General features: G+C 42.9%; 1 protein-coding gene across 2 annotated transcripts in view; it reads left to right on the plus strand.

Moving 5' to 3' along the window:
• Positions 1-16,315, plus strand: part of PDIA5 (protein disulfide isomerase family A member 5) — a 102,706-nt gene that overhangs the window by 7,043 nt on the left and 79,348 nt on the right. For both annotated transcript variants that reach the window (XM_068407694.1, XM_068407695.1), the window contains exons 2-3: positions 4,764-4,890; positions 8,042-8,129. In XM_068407694.1, coding sequence (XP_068263795.1) covers positions 4,764-4,890; positions 8,042-8,129 — 215 coding nt within the window. The remainder of the gene's footprint in view (positions 1-4,763; positions 4,891-8,041; positions 8,130-16,315) is intronic.

Genomic DNA, 16,315 nt, shown 5'->3' on the forward strand with positions numbered 1-16,315 from the left:
CTTAGCAAAAGACCATGTTATCACAAAGCTTTTGTGGGGAGCAACTCATAAATTCTGTGGGAACAGCAGTTAAACATTTATCACATTTAATTTGGATAATAAATATAAAATATGAAAATATGTTCTTGTGGCTGCTTGAAAGATATTCCCTTTCTTCATTCTGAAATGAGATTCAGAGAAGAGTAAAAACTTGAGAAATAAACTCTGCTTTCTCAGATTCTTGACGATTTTGAGAAAACACGGCCTGAGGGATGACCGCATTTTTCAATAGCCATTTTTCAGTCCTGGAAGTATAATTAGCAAATAATTATTTGCCTCTAACTCTCTTTGCCTCTGGGTTTCTGAAAGCTCAGATGTTTCCTGGGTACCGGTTCTAAGGGAGTGGGGTTGTGGAGTGCTTCGTTGCTCTTTAACACTTGCATATGTTTGGCAGCTCTGCAAGGAGTTGCTGGAGAGTGGGGGGAAAAAAGGAAGATTAAAACTTTTTGACTGATCAGACTTCTTCCACCTAGCTTGCGAGATTATGTATTTAAATACATATTGTGATTCGAAGAGCAGAGGCAGAGCTAGAGCACATGTGTTTTTGTACCTTGTACTCAAATGGCAGTGTCTCTCAGCAGTTTTGAATTGACTGTCTTAAGGGTTTGAGTTCACTTACGTTTTACTTGAGAATCCTTCATGCATCTTAGATCAGATACTACAATCACATGACTGATGTGCGACCTATGCCATAAAAATTCTGTGAAAAGAAATTTAGATTGAGGTCTTGAGCTATGGAAAATCTGCAGACTAGAAGTGCTACCGCATTTGCATTTCATAGTCTGCTGCGTGTAGTCTGTCTTTTTCTGAAGGTCTCCACCAAAGTTTCCTGCATCCGAGGACACCAGATGACTATTGTGTTGGTTCCAGCTCACCGAGCCAGCCATGGATGAGGACCCGTTACGCCAGGCACTGTGCAAACACAGCATGGAATAAAATAGACATTCCCTCAGTTTTATTGCAGCTTCTTGTCAGCTTAACTGTCAAAGGGCAGGAGTGGCACAGACACTGCATGTGTTGGTCCTAATATGCCTTCTGCTTTAATGGGTACCAAGGTAGGCAGCTTCTTGAGAAAAATGTTTGGAGTGTTTCTTAACTTTTCAGCGGTGGTTGTGAATAGATTTTTAAAGCTTTAGGATGCTCAAGTGACAAGAGAGTTTAGCTTGTTTCTTATTTATAGAGTTCCATATGTGTGAATGTAGCACTTCCTGACGCATATGAAAAGAGGCTTCCTGCCCAGGAGGGACTGTCACCTTTCTTGACCCCTTCTTTTTTTAATATGAGCTCATCTCCTCTTGTGCCCTGGATTTAAACAAGAAGCAGTGTGCTTGATTGGGCAGTGCCCAGCTGATGAGCTCTCCTGCAAGATGTCTGGAGTAAATCCACCCGAGTCATATTTCACAATTAAAGTCATATAGCACGGTACATGCAAATGAGCCTCGTCTTTGCTGCAGCTTTGTCTGTGGGCTGTGCCGGAATATGAGCCTGGTTTTCTGTGAAGAAGAAGAGTGTGTAACTACTTCCATACGATTCTCTTTTCCCATCCTCTTAATTTCATGCTGTTGCCAGAACTAATGGCTGTAGCCCTGGTGAGGCTGTAGCTGCTGGTACGATCATTGCAGGGTTGGCTCTGGAGCAGGGCAAAGCAGCCATGGGCAAAGTCCCGTGGCTGGGACTGGCATCGGGTGAAAATGACTGCTCAGCATCAGTGGAGCTGGTAGCGAAGGCGGAGGTTCTTCGGGAGGTTTACTGATAAACCAGCCTCTCGTTTATTCCTGGGTAGGGTCTTCATTAATTTCAGTGAGAGAAAGCTGGAGAGCACGGAACTACTTAATTCTTATCAGTTTGCAAACATCACGTAGTGCAAATACGCACTGGGAGATGGTGAACTTTTCAGCTCAGCCGATAACCTCCCAGTATTGCTGCGGCTGCCTTAGATGTGTAGGCAGGATGTTTCTGTCCAACTCAATGCCTTCAGCTTGGACTTTTTGGGTTTTATAACCAGGAAAGGCTGCAACATTAATCTTAATTAAAGGGAGATGATGATTTATTTGGCAGGGCTGAGTGGTGCACTTGTATGCACAATGCCTTTCCCAGTGGATTTTGGCTTAAACCATATGATCGGAGAGAGCTGCTGTAGTAAAACTGCAGGAAAATGAGTAACGTGTATTGATTTGATACCTGGGGAGGAACTGGTCGAAGTAGCAGTGGATGTATGCAATGTGACGTGGTTCTCCCTCCAAGCACCTGCTGTTCCACCAGCGCAGTGCATTTTCTCTTAGTGGCAACACCGACAAGGCAGTAGTTAAAGCTGTCACTGTGTCCAGAATCCAGTTTTTCAAGAGGTTTATAGCTCTGACATTATAAGGGGTAAAAAAAAAAAAAAAAAAAAAAATTCACTGAAATTGGCTAAACAGGCTTTCCATCTGGAAAAGACATGAAGTACACATGCTTCCAAGCTATCGGTAAAACTGTACAGAAGCTTTAAACAAAGTTCATGATACATTTGGCGTCACATTGAAAGTGGCCTTTGTGTCTTTTTTAGTCCAATTCTTTCTTTTTGGCAGTAAGTTCATAGACTAGATTATCCTTATTTGAGTCCAGTTTTCTAAATGAAGAAAGCTTTGAAAAGAAGCAACCTGTAGTTTCACTTTTTCCTGCTGTGTTCAGCCTTAGTTTCAGTGAAGTTTAGGTTTAGCCTTCTATAACTCAAGACATAAGTAAAACTTTGAGACTTGGATAGTTAAAAAAATTGAGGTGAAGGAAAAAGTTTAGAAAAATACTTGGGATTAAAGAGATCTGCTCATAAGTCAATGTTAGATTAATCCCTCCTGTACAGCCTCTGATTGTGATGAGTTTTGAGCAGGAATTTGCATGTCTGTGTCACCGCACTTAGCACAACTATATTTGTCTACTTTGATTGGCACCACCATGTATTTATCTCAGAAAATACACAGATGATTCACATGCATCAGCCTGAAGTAGGAAGGCTGAGCTATGGACATCTGGATTTAGAAGAATGCGAGTCTGTGGGTTGAATTAAAGCATCAAGGACGTTTATGCTGAAGGTAGAGGCTGACTTGCGAATGGGCTTTTTCCCTCCTCACAGTTAGACCATCTGGTCTTCAGGGCTCAGTGGTGGGAATCCTGCCTGCAGAGTGGATAACTTGTTCACTCTCAGCCTGTGTGGCCTGTCGTGCTTTTATATTTTATGTTAAAGGTGTATCTTCTAGTAACTTTAAATTCCCAAACATGTCCCTGATGTTTATTTGAGGATGACCACCATTTCAGCTCAGCCTCTCCCCTCTACCCTGTGCATCCCAAAACTCCCCCTCCCCTTTCTGCATGTAAAAACTTCTGGCACTTATAAAAATATGTTTTGTAGGTGCAGGTTTTGTTTCTGTGCCTCAGTGATGTGTTTGCAAACAGCCGAATTTGTAATGAAGTGTAGTGCCTTGGGCTGCGTGTTTTGGCTTTGATTGGCGTAGTGCCTTGTTTTGAATGCTGCAATCTGTACTACATGGCATGCAAGAAGAACAGTCTCTTACTTCTTCACATCCACCCTGGACACATTTTCCAACCCAGTTGGAATGAGACATGATCAAAATTAGTTCTGTAATTAAGAAAATGTTGAACCTCTTGTGTGTGTTAGGCAAATGAGCTAAAGCTTTTAGCCAAGCAATTAAGTGTTAAGGTTTTACTGTAAGGTGAAAGTGAACTAGATAATTTCTCCAGCTAAGCTTCCCATAATCATTCCATTAGTATGAATTCAGTACAGTGCAGAAGGGAGGCAGCGTAGCATGATGGATAAGGTTATTATTATTATTATTGAAGATTATTGCAGTACAAGTGAGCAGTGAAGGCCCCAGCTGAGGTTACGGTCATATTTTGATAGGAGTTTTACTTTACGGTAGGATAAAAGACAGACTTTGCTCTGAAGCGGTCATGATTTAAATAGACTAAAAGATGCAACAACAAAAAATATTTCCTTGCATAGATACAGAACTGAGATGCAGAGAGATTAAATGCTGTGCCTCCATGTGGCCAGTGGAAGCCAAACTTGATCTTGTGGCAAATGCACTGGTGTGTGCGTGAGGTGCGGTACAGCCAGTGGGAAACAAGCTCTGCTCTGCTGTGGAAGGGTGGGTGGGAGAGGGTTGTGGTTAGTGCCGTAATGCAGATGCTGGATTACTTGCAAATTCTGTTTTCATTTCCTTCATCTGCTCTGTGTCAGCGTGGGTTAGTTATTTTAACTTCATGGCTCTCACTGTCTTCTGTGGGATATCAAAGTACTCGATTCAGTTTGCAGAGTATTCTGAGATCGAGGGACAAGAGTGCTCTCCAAGTGGTAATTTGCTGCTTCTCTTGTTGCAGTATATTAAATTTACATAAGAATTTTTATCTGATTATCTAACTAGGGAACAAACTTTTAAAGGGGGTGGCTTCTTAATTGAAACCATATTTCTTGATGTTGTGTTTATCTGATCTTTCCACTTAAGGATGCTTGCTGGGAGCAGTATTGGTCCAGTTTCAATAAGTCATGTGTATGGCTTTTTTTTTTTTTTTTTTTTTTTTTGCTTTTGCTGATCAAATCGATATGATAGTTTATTTAAGGCTGCATGTCTCAAGTTTATGGAAAAAGGTCAAGGCAATTTCAAAAGCAGTTTGTATTCTGTTTCTCAGCATGGAAGCTGTTACTAATGTCTGGCTTTGTGTTTCTGTAGGCATTCTTGCCAGCATTCGTGTACTCGTTGAAGGTGTCTCCACTCATAGAAAAAATAAGTGACCACAAGGATTTTAAGAAGCTTCTCAGGACACGGAATAATGTGCTAGTGCTGTATTCCAAATCTGGTAAGTCCTTCTTTTTTTTTTTTTTTTTTAAGTCACAGCTCCTCTTTGTGCCCAGCAAGGTGTGTGAGTTTGAACAGTTACCTGTGTACATGCTCAGATGACTGAGCTCTTCACCCTTACTTGCTCTCTGTTCAGTATTGCCTTATGGGACTACAAGGGCTTCTGCAGGACCAGTGTCCTTTGTTTTAACTCAGAAGCTCCTGGTGTTTCAAGACTGGGGTCTTAATTTGGTCTTCTCGTTGCTCTGTCACATCGGCAAAAATGTACTTTATTTTGGCTTTGTCTCCAAAACTGGCTGCTCTAATAGCCGTCAACCAGAGTTTTCTGGTGTGTCATAGTAGTTTGCAGGTTTCGATTTCCTGGCGACACTGAAAGGCTTAATGACTAGTTATAGTACTGAAATTAATCCATCTTTGCTTCTGACAGCTTTGGGTGTCCCGTGGTTGTGTTTCAACTTTAATTAACAAAATATAAAAGTAAAAAATGAGCTACTTGTGTAAGAGGGAGAAATGGCTCGTTTCATGTCATGCCGCCTGTCCCCTTGAATCTCTTTGCTGTCTTCTCTCTTATTCAGGCTTTCCTTTCTGGCTGTTCACTCTTGCTCTTACCTGTCCATTTGCTCTTCCTTTTTGCTGTGTTCTGCTCCTGCTGTACCTTTTCTCCTTTGTTGCGTTGTTTCTTTTGGTGTGTTGTTCTGTGTGACACCATGTAAAATGAAGAAACGGTCTTTAAGCTCCATATGCAAGGGCAGAATGCTGTTGTGGATGTGGAAGTCATTGGACAGCAAGAAGTAAAATATGTCGCTGAAGGTGATTTTCCTTAGTGGTGTATTGTTTTTGTTATTGCTTCCTTTTCCTTCCTGGAGGCAAGCAATACAAGATAATGCTTTGTTTGAGAGTTGAGTCCTCCCTTTCTCACCTGTTGCAAAGATCTTACCTCAATTAAACACAGTGACATTGGCAGAATTGCTCGGGGTTTATAGTGTAGCAAATTGGAGCAGTATGTGGTGACCTGATATCCTTCCTCCCTCCCCCCCAATATCAGAGAATTTTGCAGACAAAAATGTGCAGGTGCTGGGATAATTAACTTTGTTTCCTAAAGACAGGCTTATTCTGAAACAGTTAAAATGATATATGTGACTTAGTTTTTGTTAAAATATTTGTGTTTTGCTATGTGGGGAACTTTGGGCACTCGAACTTGGCCAAATGGTTTTGTAGTAACAGGTTCAAAGTGAAAGTCGTAAAAGAGTTTCTAACGCTTTTTGATTTTGAAAGGAACACTTTAGATAAAAGAGGCATCTGCATTATTCGGCTTTTTACAGGGAAAATTTTCTTTTTAAGCTTAATATTTTAAGTGGTGGTTGCTTTCATTTTTAGAAGCACAACCAGAACACTTCAGCTCTGACACTCATCAAATAAATGTTGCCCTATGGGCATTGTTCAAAAGCCGTGTTGTGGAGATTTCTTTTTTCCGTTTTTGTTATTTAATTGGTTGGTTTTAGCAGTCTAAAGCATTGCATGCAGAGCTGACTGTGGAATTAATGTTTCTTCCTAGAACAGTGATTCTTGCACAATTAGAAATCGCTTGCCTAACTGTCACCCAGGAAGAGGGGAGGGGAAAAAGATATTTGGAGGACCAATTCTAATCCCAGATATGCAACCCCCAGCTGTGATGAGATGTTGACCAGCATCCGATCGTACTGCTGGAACAAAGGCTTTGCTTCTCAGCTGAGCAAAACTAGATGAGTATTTCTATCTCATGCAGAAAATTCATTGGCTTCAGGAGATGTCCTCATTTATAGGACATGCTTAGTTCACCCTGCCGGCTGGGTATCCTGCCAGGGCTGCTCAACTACTGAATCTTCTGGGACAAGCCTGTCCTATCCTGAATGCTTATACTTTAAAGGGTGTTTGTTAAACTGTTCCACTCTAAGTACATGCAAAGAATTCCGCCACGTGTCTGCATCCCTGTGTTGGAGAGGTGACAGTTGCACGTCATCAGTGTTGAGGGTAGGAGAGTTTGTTGAGAGCTAACGTGTGTGGGCTGGCATCTCTGATGGCATCAGGCCCAAGCAAAGGCTGTTGAAAACAAAAAATCTGTTTCTGGCTCAAGAGATCATTGAGATAAAAATTGTGGAGGTTTAGAGATTATTTGAGGGGGCTGTCACTATCCAGTGGCTCTACTTGTCTACTCTGACCTATATAGGCCTTCACTTTCTCAAATGTTGGAGACAAGATGTTGGTATATAGAGGGATTTGGTTTGACCCAATAGAGCTGTTCTTATGTTCAATTAGTTGAAGTAGTTGTGGAGCAGCAGCAGTTTAAATAGATCTGGAAGAGGCTCTGGGTTTCTATTTTCTGTTTATTGAGGCAGGAAACAGTTTCTGTTAGATTTTTTGGGAATTGATACTTGTTTGAACCTCTGTATTTTTCTCTCCGGAGCTCTTGTCCCATTTTTCTTCTGTGTTTATTTTTAATACCATTTATAAGGCTGTTTTGGAATGGAAGTGTTTTCCAAAATCTACACATGTGGCACGGCATTATAAAAATCTCAGTTGCATATTTATAATACCGCCAGTTCTTGGAAGGACCTTTTCTGGGTGCTTTCTGCTAATAGTTTTGAGCTCCTCACGGCTGTTGGTTTGGGTATGCCCCAGGGTTGTTATGAGAATAACAGTGTGTTATTTTCTGTGTATGACAGGGATTGAGTTGAGGCAGGCAGAGATGCTGAATGACTTGCCCTTACAGCTGATGAAGGTTCTAAATGAAGTTGCTCTAATTAGCAGGCAGTTGTACGAACTGGTTAATGCCCAGCCACAGGAAAAAGGCAGCGTTGGGATGGAAGCAGGTTTGCAGGAGAGGACACATATGAGGCCGCATAAACGTAGATCAGGGAGTGTGCCTGGAGGTATGAATTTCAGTGTGTTGTTTAAGGGGGATGGAGGGAAGGAGCCACCCAACTTCAGCTGCAGCCAGCATTCCTTCTAGTTTACAGAAGATTTTACTGATCCCTCTTGTACTGGTTTCTTCAAATTAGACAAAATGTTCTTCCAGTGCTTCAGAACAAAGGAATGCACCATTGTGTTTTTCTATGTGGAGTAATAATGCTGTTGTTGATTTATTTTTATTATTATTTTATTTTGTTTTCCAGCTGCTGCTGCGGAAAGCTCACTCAGGTTACTGTCCAGCGTGGCCCAGGAGGTGAAAGGACGAGGTACTATAAGCTGGATAGACTGTGGGTATGTGTCACACTGTTTTTCTCCTTTTTTCCCTCTCCCCTTTTGGCTTTTATTGCTGACTTAGCGTTTTTGATGGCTCTGAAACTTTTTGCCTGTAACTGAACCCACATTGTTCTGTGCAGTTTCTTCATAGCTCTAGGGAGCCTACATCTTACCATGCTCTCTTACTTAAGACTGGTGATGGAGAATCAGTTTTTCCTTAGGCTGTTGACACGTCTTCTCTGACAGCATGTTTTTCAGCCTGAAGCTGGAGACCCCAGCTAGCATCAGCTTTCATGGGGGGCATGTAGCATGGAAACTGTGACTGCTCCGGCTTTCCAACAAGCCGAGGGAGGAGGAATCCCACATGTTGTGCCTCAGCTGGAGGGCAAGACCGTTCTGCTCTGACAGCAAATATTGTGTGAGCAGTAGGGCTGTTTGCTTGGTTTTGAAGCATCCACCCATTTGTGTTTCTCAATAAAATGTGCTTTCTTCTAAAGAACTTCATCTGTGCTTGTACAGGTTCATGGCAATTTTTAATGTGAAGGCAGGGAAACTTGTTTTTGTAAGTGGTTGCTTGTGTGGGGAGGAATGAACAGGTGTGTACTTTCTGGTTTGCAGATGTGAAAGCCTCCGCTGTGGTTCTGCTCAATAACACGTTGCCTGTGGTTTTAGCTTGTGTATCATAGTGCCTCTCTGCCTCTGTAACTTTGAGAGCTTTGCCTGCAGGTGGCAAATTCCCCTTTCTGCTCTGCAGAGGAACTGCTTGCAGCCTACCTGTGTGTTTGGGTGGATTGCAATGGTATAGACAAATTGTAAGCTGTGCACAAATCTAAGTTAGCTCTGAAAATCATGTGGCTCCCTTAAAATTATACTTTTGAAACTAACCTACATCCATCAAGAAGTGACCCAGAATAAGTCATTGGTAAATCAAAGTTAACGTGCTTTTGTTGTTGGTTAACCTGTGTTGCTCTTCGCCCTGCCACCAGGCAGGTGTATCTCCCTTGGAGTCCTCTGCTTCTACCTTCTGTTTGCATTCTGCTGGGCTTGTCCAAATCCAGAGGCACTTTCATCTCTGCTTACTGATGGGGACAGTGTTCCAAGTCATCCACTGGCAGAAAGCAGGGCTGCTCCTCAGAGGTCAGTGAAGCCTGTACCACTTCCCACCTGCTGAAAAGCCGGCAAATAAATTGTATTGACCCTGATGAGGAGAAGGTTGTGTGGAGATCTGGCATACCTCGGAAATCCAGTCTCCTTTTCTAATGAAAGCACCAATAAACAGTTTTTGGTTGTCAGTAATGATGGCTATCAAATAGGATACTGGGTCAGCTTCTTGGCTTTAGTTTCTAATCGGCCCTGTTTGTGACTGTGGATTAGTCACTACGTTTTTGTGTCTTCTGTTTCCTTTTTGTTTTAGGCTGCCTCTGTGTTGGGGGATTTACTGCTTACTCTGTGTGTGTGTACGTGGCACGTGTACAACTGCTGGAATGATGAGGCTGTTCATCTGGCCCTTCAAAATGCTGCTATAATATAACTAAGCAATAACGATCTTCAGGTTTTGTTTTAGTTCTGGGTTGGGGAAGGAAAGATTCAGTGCTTAGGACTTCAGTCTGAAATCCAGGGAAGTTTTGGCACTTAGTTCAATGGATCAGTCTCTGCTCCTGAGTTTGTAAATGATGGTGATGGGGAGGGAAATGCGTTGTTTGGTTTTGCTGTACAATAAACTCCAATTCATCAAACCCTAATATGCTCTCCCTTTCCAAATGTTGTCATCTAAACCAAACTTTATTATGGAAGTTACTTGCAAAAAATGTATTTTAAAGTCTCCTCCAGGTAGTGCTTTAATACATTTCATAGGAAGCTTGGTACTTTGCAGTGCCTTACCTCTGGCCATGGTGGGGAAATATTTAAGCTTCCTATTCATAATGAAAGGTGATTTATTGCCAGAGAGTGAAGCAGCCTGGTGAAGGTCATGCTGTAAGAGGTTGGGAGACCTGGGAATAGGTTTGTAGGTTCCTAATATTTGCTTTGATGCCAGTAATACCACAGTCAGATTGCCACTTGCCGAGTGACAAGCAGTGGACAGGGTGCTGTAAGATGGCAATAGCTGTAATTCTCTCCTCAAGGGTTGAGCAGTGCTTCCTTTCAGATCACTCGTTTGGGGAGAACCTGGAAAAAATAGACGATCTGTCCAGCTCTAGGTGGGTATTTGTCAGAGACGTCTCTTCTGTCCCTCTCTCCTACAGAGGGATGTCATAACAGAATTTGTGGACTTGTCTTATGGGGCAAGGTGAGCTGGACGACTGGCTTGTGGCAAAGGAGGTCTTGCTGCATGCAAAAAAACAAATGGTTTGAGCCTGAACCAAGTTTTGTAGTTGATTTGCTTGTTAAACCTTTAAAGCATTCTGAAATCAGTCTTAGTGTTGAGGTAACGTTTTTTCCTTGAAAGATTTTTATTTTCGGTTCCTTTTTTTTGGGGCTGTGTGTATACGGTGGCTGTAAATTGCTGCCCACCTCATTGCAGTGATAATATGACAGAGGCTGCGGTAGTGCTGTCTGTCACCAGTCACAAAGGGCCAGTTGTAGGGCCTGAACGACTGGGTTCTAGCAGAGTTGCTCAAGCTATTCTCCCACTGCAAGTATGCTGTGAAGCTTATTTGCAAGCCTTCATGCTGAAACAAACAGCGCACAGATGCAGGGATATTTACAGCACAGGCTCAATTTGTTTTACAAATATTGACAAGAAATGGCTTGTTTGGCAGCAATATTTAGCAGGGAATTTTGGCTTTGCTCTTCGCATCCCGCTGTAGCGGACTTCTTTGCCTTCAGATCCAAGCATTGGCAAGACTGGCATACATTCAGAGTTGTGGTTTGTGTCTCTGCTTCCCTGTGGCGATGACGACAGTCTTTTTCTGTTCTTCATTGGCGGTGCTTTTTTTTGTTTCTTGTCATTCCCCTGCCACCCCTCATTTTCAGAAGAAAGCAAGAACATAGTGCTCCATTGATGGAAATCATTATGGATTGCTAAGTCTCGGCAGTACATTCTGTATTTCATACAGCGGAGGGGAGTGTGCAGGTTCGCGGCTGGAGGCGGGCTGCCTGGGTTGCTGGCTTGCATGGAAACCGCGTTCCCTGGCCTCGGCTTTTGTTAGGTCTGTGGTATGAGACAGGGGTTAGACTTGAGCTTTCATTTCCAGGTTGCATGGTCTCAGTGAGACCAGGGAGGTTGGTTTTTCAGCATAATGTGAGGAAATACTTGGTTTCTTGCTGAGATGGTTAGCATGGAGTAGAGGAGGTTGCCACTTGGTTTGTCACTTTGCGGCAGGATAGCAGAGGTCCCCAGAGCGCCCGAGCTTAGGAGATGTGAGACTGGGAAGTGCCAGGTCCCTGCCTTCCCTGCACAGTTAGGCTCACTTACGTTAAGTGCCACGCTAGGCGCAGCATGCCCAGGGAGGCCTCTGCATGCTGTGTGGCAGATAAGGTCCTCGTTTATGGGGGATGTCAATCAGTTTGTGCAGGCAGATAGATACCTCCTGCTAGAGATGAAGGGGCAGCATGAGAATTGCTTGCAGCATTGAAGTGATCACTGTTTGCTCCTGTGTGCTGAGATAGCACGTGTGGCTCTGCACACAAACATGAAACTATTTCAATTGTGAATAAAAGACCCACAAACGTTGTGACAAAAGTATGTTTTATTCTAGCCTTTCCATGTTTTAATTAGGGAGTCCTTGCTGAGGTGTTTGATGTTGAATGAACAGTGGTGTGAGAGATGACAGAATACTGAATTAATAATGCCTGGTAAAATGTGGTCTTCTGTGTGATGGCTACTTTTTGTTGCTCTCAGATTGAACAGAGCACACTCTGCTACCTTTTATTTATTTCTTTCCTCCATGTAATACCTGGTGCTTCATTTCTGAGTTGAGGCAAACTGGTAGCAGGGGTAGAGCGCAATGCTGCAGGCTTGTAAATCTTCAGAGTGTCCCAGAGAGTTGGATCAGTTGTCTTACGAGCAAGTATTTTGAGACTTGTGCTTGCGGAGACACCACGTTAATAGGAGCTGAGAGTCCCAGCTTCTGTTCCTGGCTCTGTGAATGATTCACTTCTTGTTACTTCGTGCTGTTAAAAAAGGTGTATCTGTTTTTCAGGCAACTGGGTAAATATTGCCTGATTCATTAGTCAATGTTTATAAAGAGATTGGAGAACTTTGAAAGGAAAAATGCTGCAGCAGCACAAATGAGTGTTCTTCGTTTAGTGCATTCAGATGCTATTGGGATGGGCATATAAGCAAGCAGAGGACTATTATTGAATTATTTTTAGTAGGAAGCTGATAGAAATTTTGAAAATGGAAGGGATTCATAGGGAGTTGAAAGCTTAAGATGTCTGCAAAAAAGGAATTGTCTTGTCCTTTTGTGCGATCTCGAGAGTTCGGATGCTGCTAACTGCAACAGCAGGTTGGGGTACAGTGGAGCTGGTGTGTGTTGCATGGGCAGATGGATGGTCTGTGTGCGTGCTGCTGAGCCTCTGTGTCCCACAGTCCCTCATAGTCCTCTTGAGGGACATCCCACAGTCCCTCTTGGCAAATCTTTATGGTGGCAAGTAAAAGGTACAAAGTAATGTGCCTGGGAACACAATAAGATGAAATTACTGCTTGAGTGAAAGACAAAATTTTTGTTGCTTGTCTTTAAAGCAGACAAAGCTCCAATCCTAGTTTGTGATGCCCCGAGGTCTGCTTTTGAAGAGTAATCAATATAAAGTTATCCTCTGGCCTTCGTGAGTAGGTTTCGTGATAGATCATTGGATGGCCAAGGACTGATGTTACTTGCAAGAGAGTAACTAGTCTGGGTGAAGTGGAAGGGGAAAGAAAGTAAAATGGTTTTGTTGAAGAGAAGAAAATGTTTGGCAGGTTATAAAATGCATTGTGGTCAGGTGCAGTTTTGAGGAGGTGGCAAAAGAGGTTGAAACTAGCTCTTTCCATCCTGAATGTGATTTATGGGATTTAGTGAACACTCCTGGGTCTTCCTGTTACTGAATTATGTCGAGTTTTTTATTGACTATAACCCCTGCCCAATTGTGAACTGGTATTTTCAAAAAAGCACCCGTTTCTTTGGCTCCGGGTAATTATTCCCTGCTCAAACTTGCATGGTTCCCTTTACTGTAGGTCCCAAACATAAACAAAGCTGTGTGATTTCCATCTGCTGTCATAGCGTGTTCGCTTGGCTTTAGCACATCAGACTGCTAGGAAGAGGAAATGCCATCTGGTTAAAATGTCTGACTAATTTTTGGTTGGTTTTCATCCCACTTTTTCTGCTTTTGTGTGTCATTCTTGAGGTTCCTTTTGTGTGTCCTGTGCGTCATTCTTGTAGTCCCCATCCCCAATAATTACTTGTTATTGTTGCAATCCCACGACACTTAGCATAAAGGTAAGGCCATAATTTGGCTGGTAAAGCAGCACTTTCAAGGCTGTGCATCTAAACATGTGCTAGTTCAGGAGAGAGGCAGATCTGATGAGTAATTGTCTTTTCTGGGATTTCCCCCAATTTCCATGTTTATCTGCCTTTTAGATGAAATCTTCCTTCCCTAATTTCTAATTTCCTAATGCTTTGCTGTAGAAGGGCTTTACCCATACACACAATCATAAATGAATTTGTATAATGCCTTGAAATAGCAGGGAGGAATTTCAGAAATGAGGCTGCTGGTACAGATGGCATTAAGTGTCATTTTGCTCTTTAGTTTTTACCTTCACTCCTATAAAGCCGATCAAAAGTAGGATTTGTTTAAGAGAATAAGTCTACTCATCTTCCTTCCTTGTAGCTGAATTTTAAAGCTGATGAAAAAGCTTTGAAATTGCAAATAAAAATGACCAGATCTAATGGAGAGAGAAAAAAGGAAGAAGAAAGGAGTGCTGCTCCTGCACTGGTGTGACCCCTTCCATCCAAGTAGATTCGCGGTGTCTGGAATTTCTGCCTTTTTCTATGGTTGCCTTGGAGGCAAAGGGCAGCTGCAGCTCAGGGGTGGATGGCACATAACGTGAGGTGCCAGCCTGGAGGAGGTAGCAGGGGCTCCGTTTGCTGCTGGTCCAGGGGAGGTAAGCCCAGTGTCCATCAGGAACACTTTGCAAGTATAGTTATACTGACAATGCAGTCCTTGTGTGGATGTGATTTATATGGGCAATCTGTGCATTTGCAGCATAGATTTTCAATGCCTTCCTCCTGTCTCTGTCATACCCTGTCTGCATGGTTAATGCTAATTCACATTAAAGCCCTTTTATTTTCCTGTAAGGGTGACCATGCAGGAAGTGCTATGCCAGCCTGAAAAAAATTCCTTTTTTTAAGTAAGCTCTCAGTTCCTATCATAAACCCATTTAGTGTGGTGTATTGCATTAATTCAGAAATGCAGAGGGTTTAACTAAAATCCACTGCAGTGCTTGGGTGTACGAGCCTGGGCTTATGTCTCGGTTTCATCCTAACCATGTGTATTCCATGGGTTTTGCCTAGAATTGCTCATTAACTGGGAATCTTCAACGTTGCTGCTTTTCAGACTAAAGTGAAGAGTGAGCTAAGACTGAATGTAAAGTTCCCTCCATTTTCCTGCATTCAATACTTCATTTAAGACATCCCCTAGCATCCTCCCCAGGCCTATAGTGCAGCTAAAGGTCATAAAACAGGCGCCAGGGCAACAGTACAACGTGCTGCAGCATCTGTGTGCCCATGGGTGATACATTCAAAACCAGCCTTCACAGGGATCTTAGATTAGTGTGAACTCAAAAGGCAGGGTGGTAGCTGTCTTGTGTCCCAGGTTAGGGCAGTGTTCCCTGTACCAGGTTGTGTGAGTTAGAGGAGGTCTGGATGAGCCTGATGAGGAACGCTGCTGCTTTGCAAAGAGAGTTCAAGTGTTCGACGTTTCTAGAAGTTCCTGCAAAGCCTTTGGAGGCTCCTGTGAGCGTGTTCACCTTATTTCTGTGCAGGTATGTGGGCTACCAAGTGCTGCTTACTAATTTACATTTCTGTGGAAAGTATCATTCATTATAACTTCTTGGCCTCCTGCAGGGCTGGAGCATATAATTTTTTCCCTTAATTGTTTTTGCTTGATGATACCTGTTACCTTTTTGTCTTTGGTTTCTTTCTGCTCTTTGGCTTGCTGTCACTTGCAGTGAAGATTAATCTCATGGGTTTTAATTTTTGGAAAATACTTCTTTTTAATCTCATTCCTATAGATTCATGGCCTCTCTAATTGACTAATGGGCACAGGGAGTTGTTTGTGTTGGGTGACGAGTGGTGTTGGGTCTCTGCAGCACGCGGATTATTCTGTTTGCATTCCTGGCACGTTCCAGGAGAGCATGCGGAGCAGAAGGCTGTGGTTGCCTCCTGGGTCACAGGGAGGCTTTTTGCTGCATTCTAGGGGGGGAAATCAGGCCCTAAATTCAGATGAGACTCTGTCCTGTCAGTCTGCTAATCCTAATCTTTAATTCTTTCCAGCAGCACGTTTTCTGGTTTTGGTTTTCATGCTCCTCCATCCCTTAAAAGATTCAAGCTTTTCATCTGCCGCATTGTTTGAGCGGCTCGTTTGTTCTGTGCTATGGAAACCTGTTGCTATTGTTACTTCTTTTGTAAGATATTTTCCATCAGGAACCTAGAACGGTGGCAAAACATTGCTTTGTTTTCAAAGTCAAATCTTGCGTTTTAAACTTCCTGTGCTGATTAATTCTGCATCCATCTGTCCTGGGTCCTGTTCCTATTTTGGTGTCTGCAGGTTCTTAAACCCCACTCAGGAACGTAGTGTCGAAGTGCCTGTCTGCATGGAGAGCTGCGTATGGACTTTCTGTTCAATAAGATGTAAGCCGTTACCGTCCAGCACAGCTCTTTGGAGAAGTGCTCTTGCAAGCCAGGCTGATGGTTTGAGAAGTGATTTTAAAATTTTTTTTTCTCCTTCTCTGATTTCAGATCTGTCTCAAGAGAGTGATACGGAAAGGTCTGGGATCATTAGAGAATATGAGGAGCCTTACAAATGTGACATACACAGCAGCAGTACTTGTGGCAGCTGCCGCTGCAGGCTGTGATGGAGGAGTGAGGACGATGGGGAGGCAATGCCTGCAGTCTGAGAGGAGAGTTTTGCAGGGGTTGGTCTGTTTTCCTTTGGTCAGCAAAGTACACAGAACTACTGTAGTGTAAATGGATCACAGTCCTTGTTGGAGGATGGGATTGATGACT

This window comes from Nyctibius grandis, chromosome 9 (assembly GCF_013368605.1).
Source record: "Nyctibius grandis isolate bNycGra1 chromosome 9, bNycGra1.pri, whole genome shotgun sequence".
Taxonomy (NCBI): domain Eukaryota; kingdom Metazoa; phylum Chordata; class Aves; order Nyctibiiformes; family Nyctibiidae; genus Nyctibius; species Nyctibius grandis.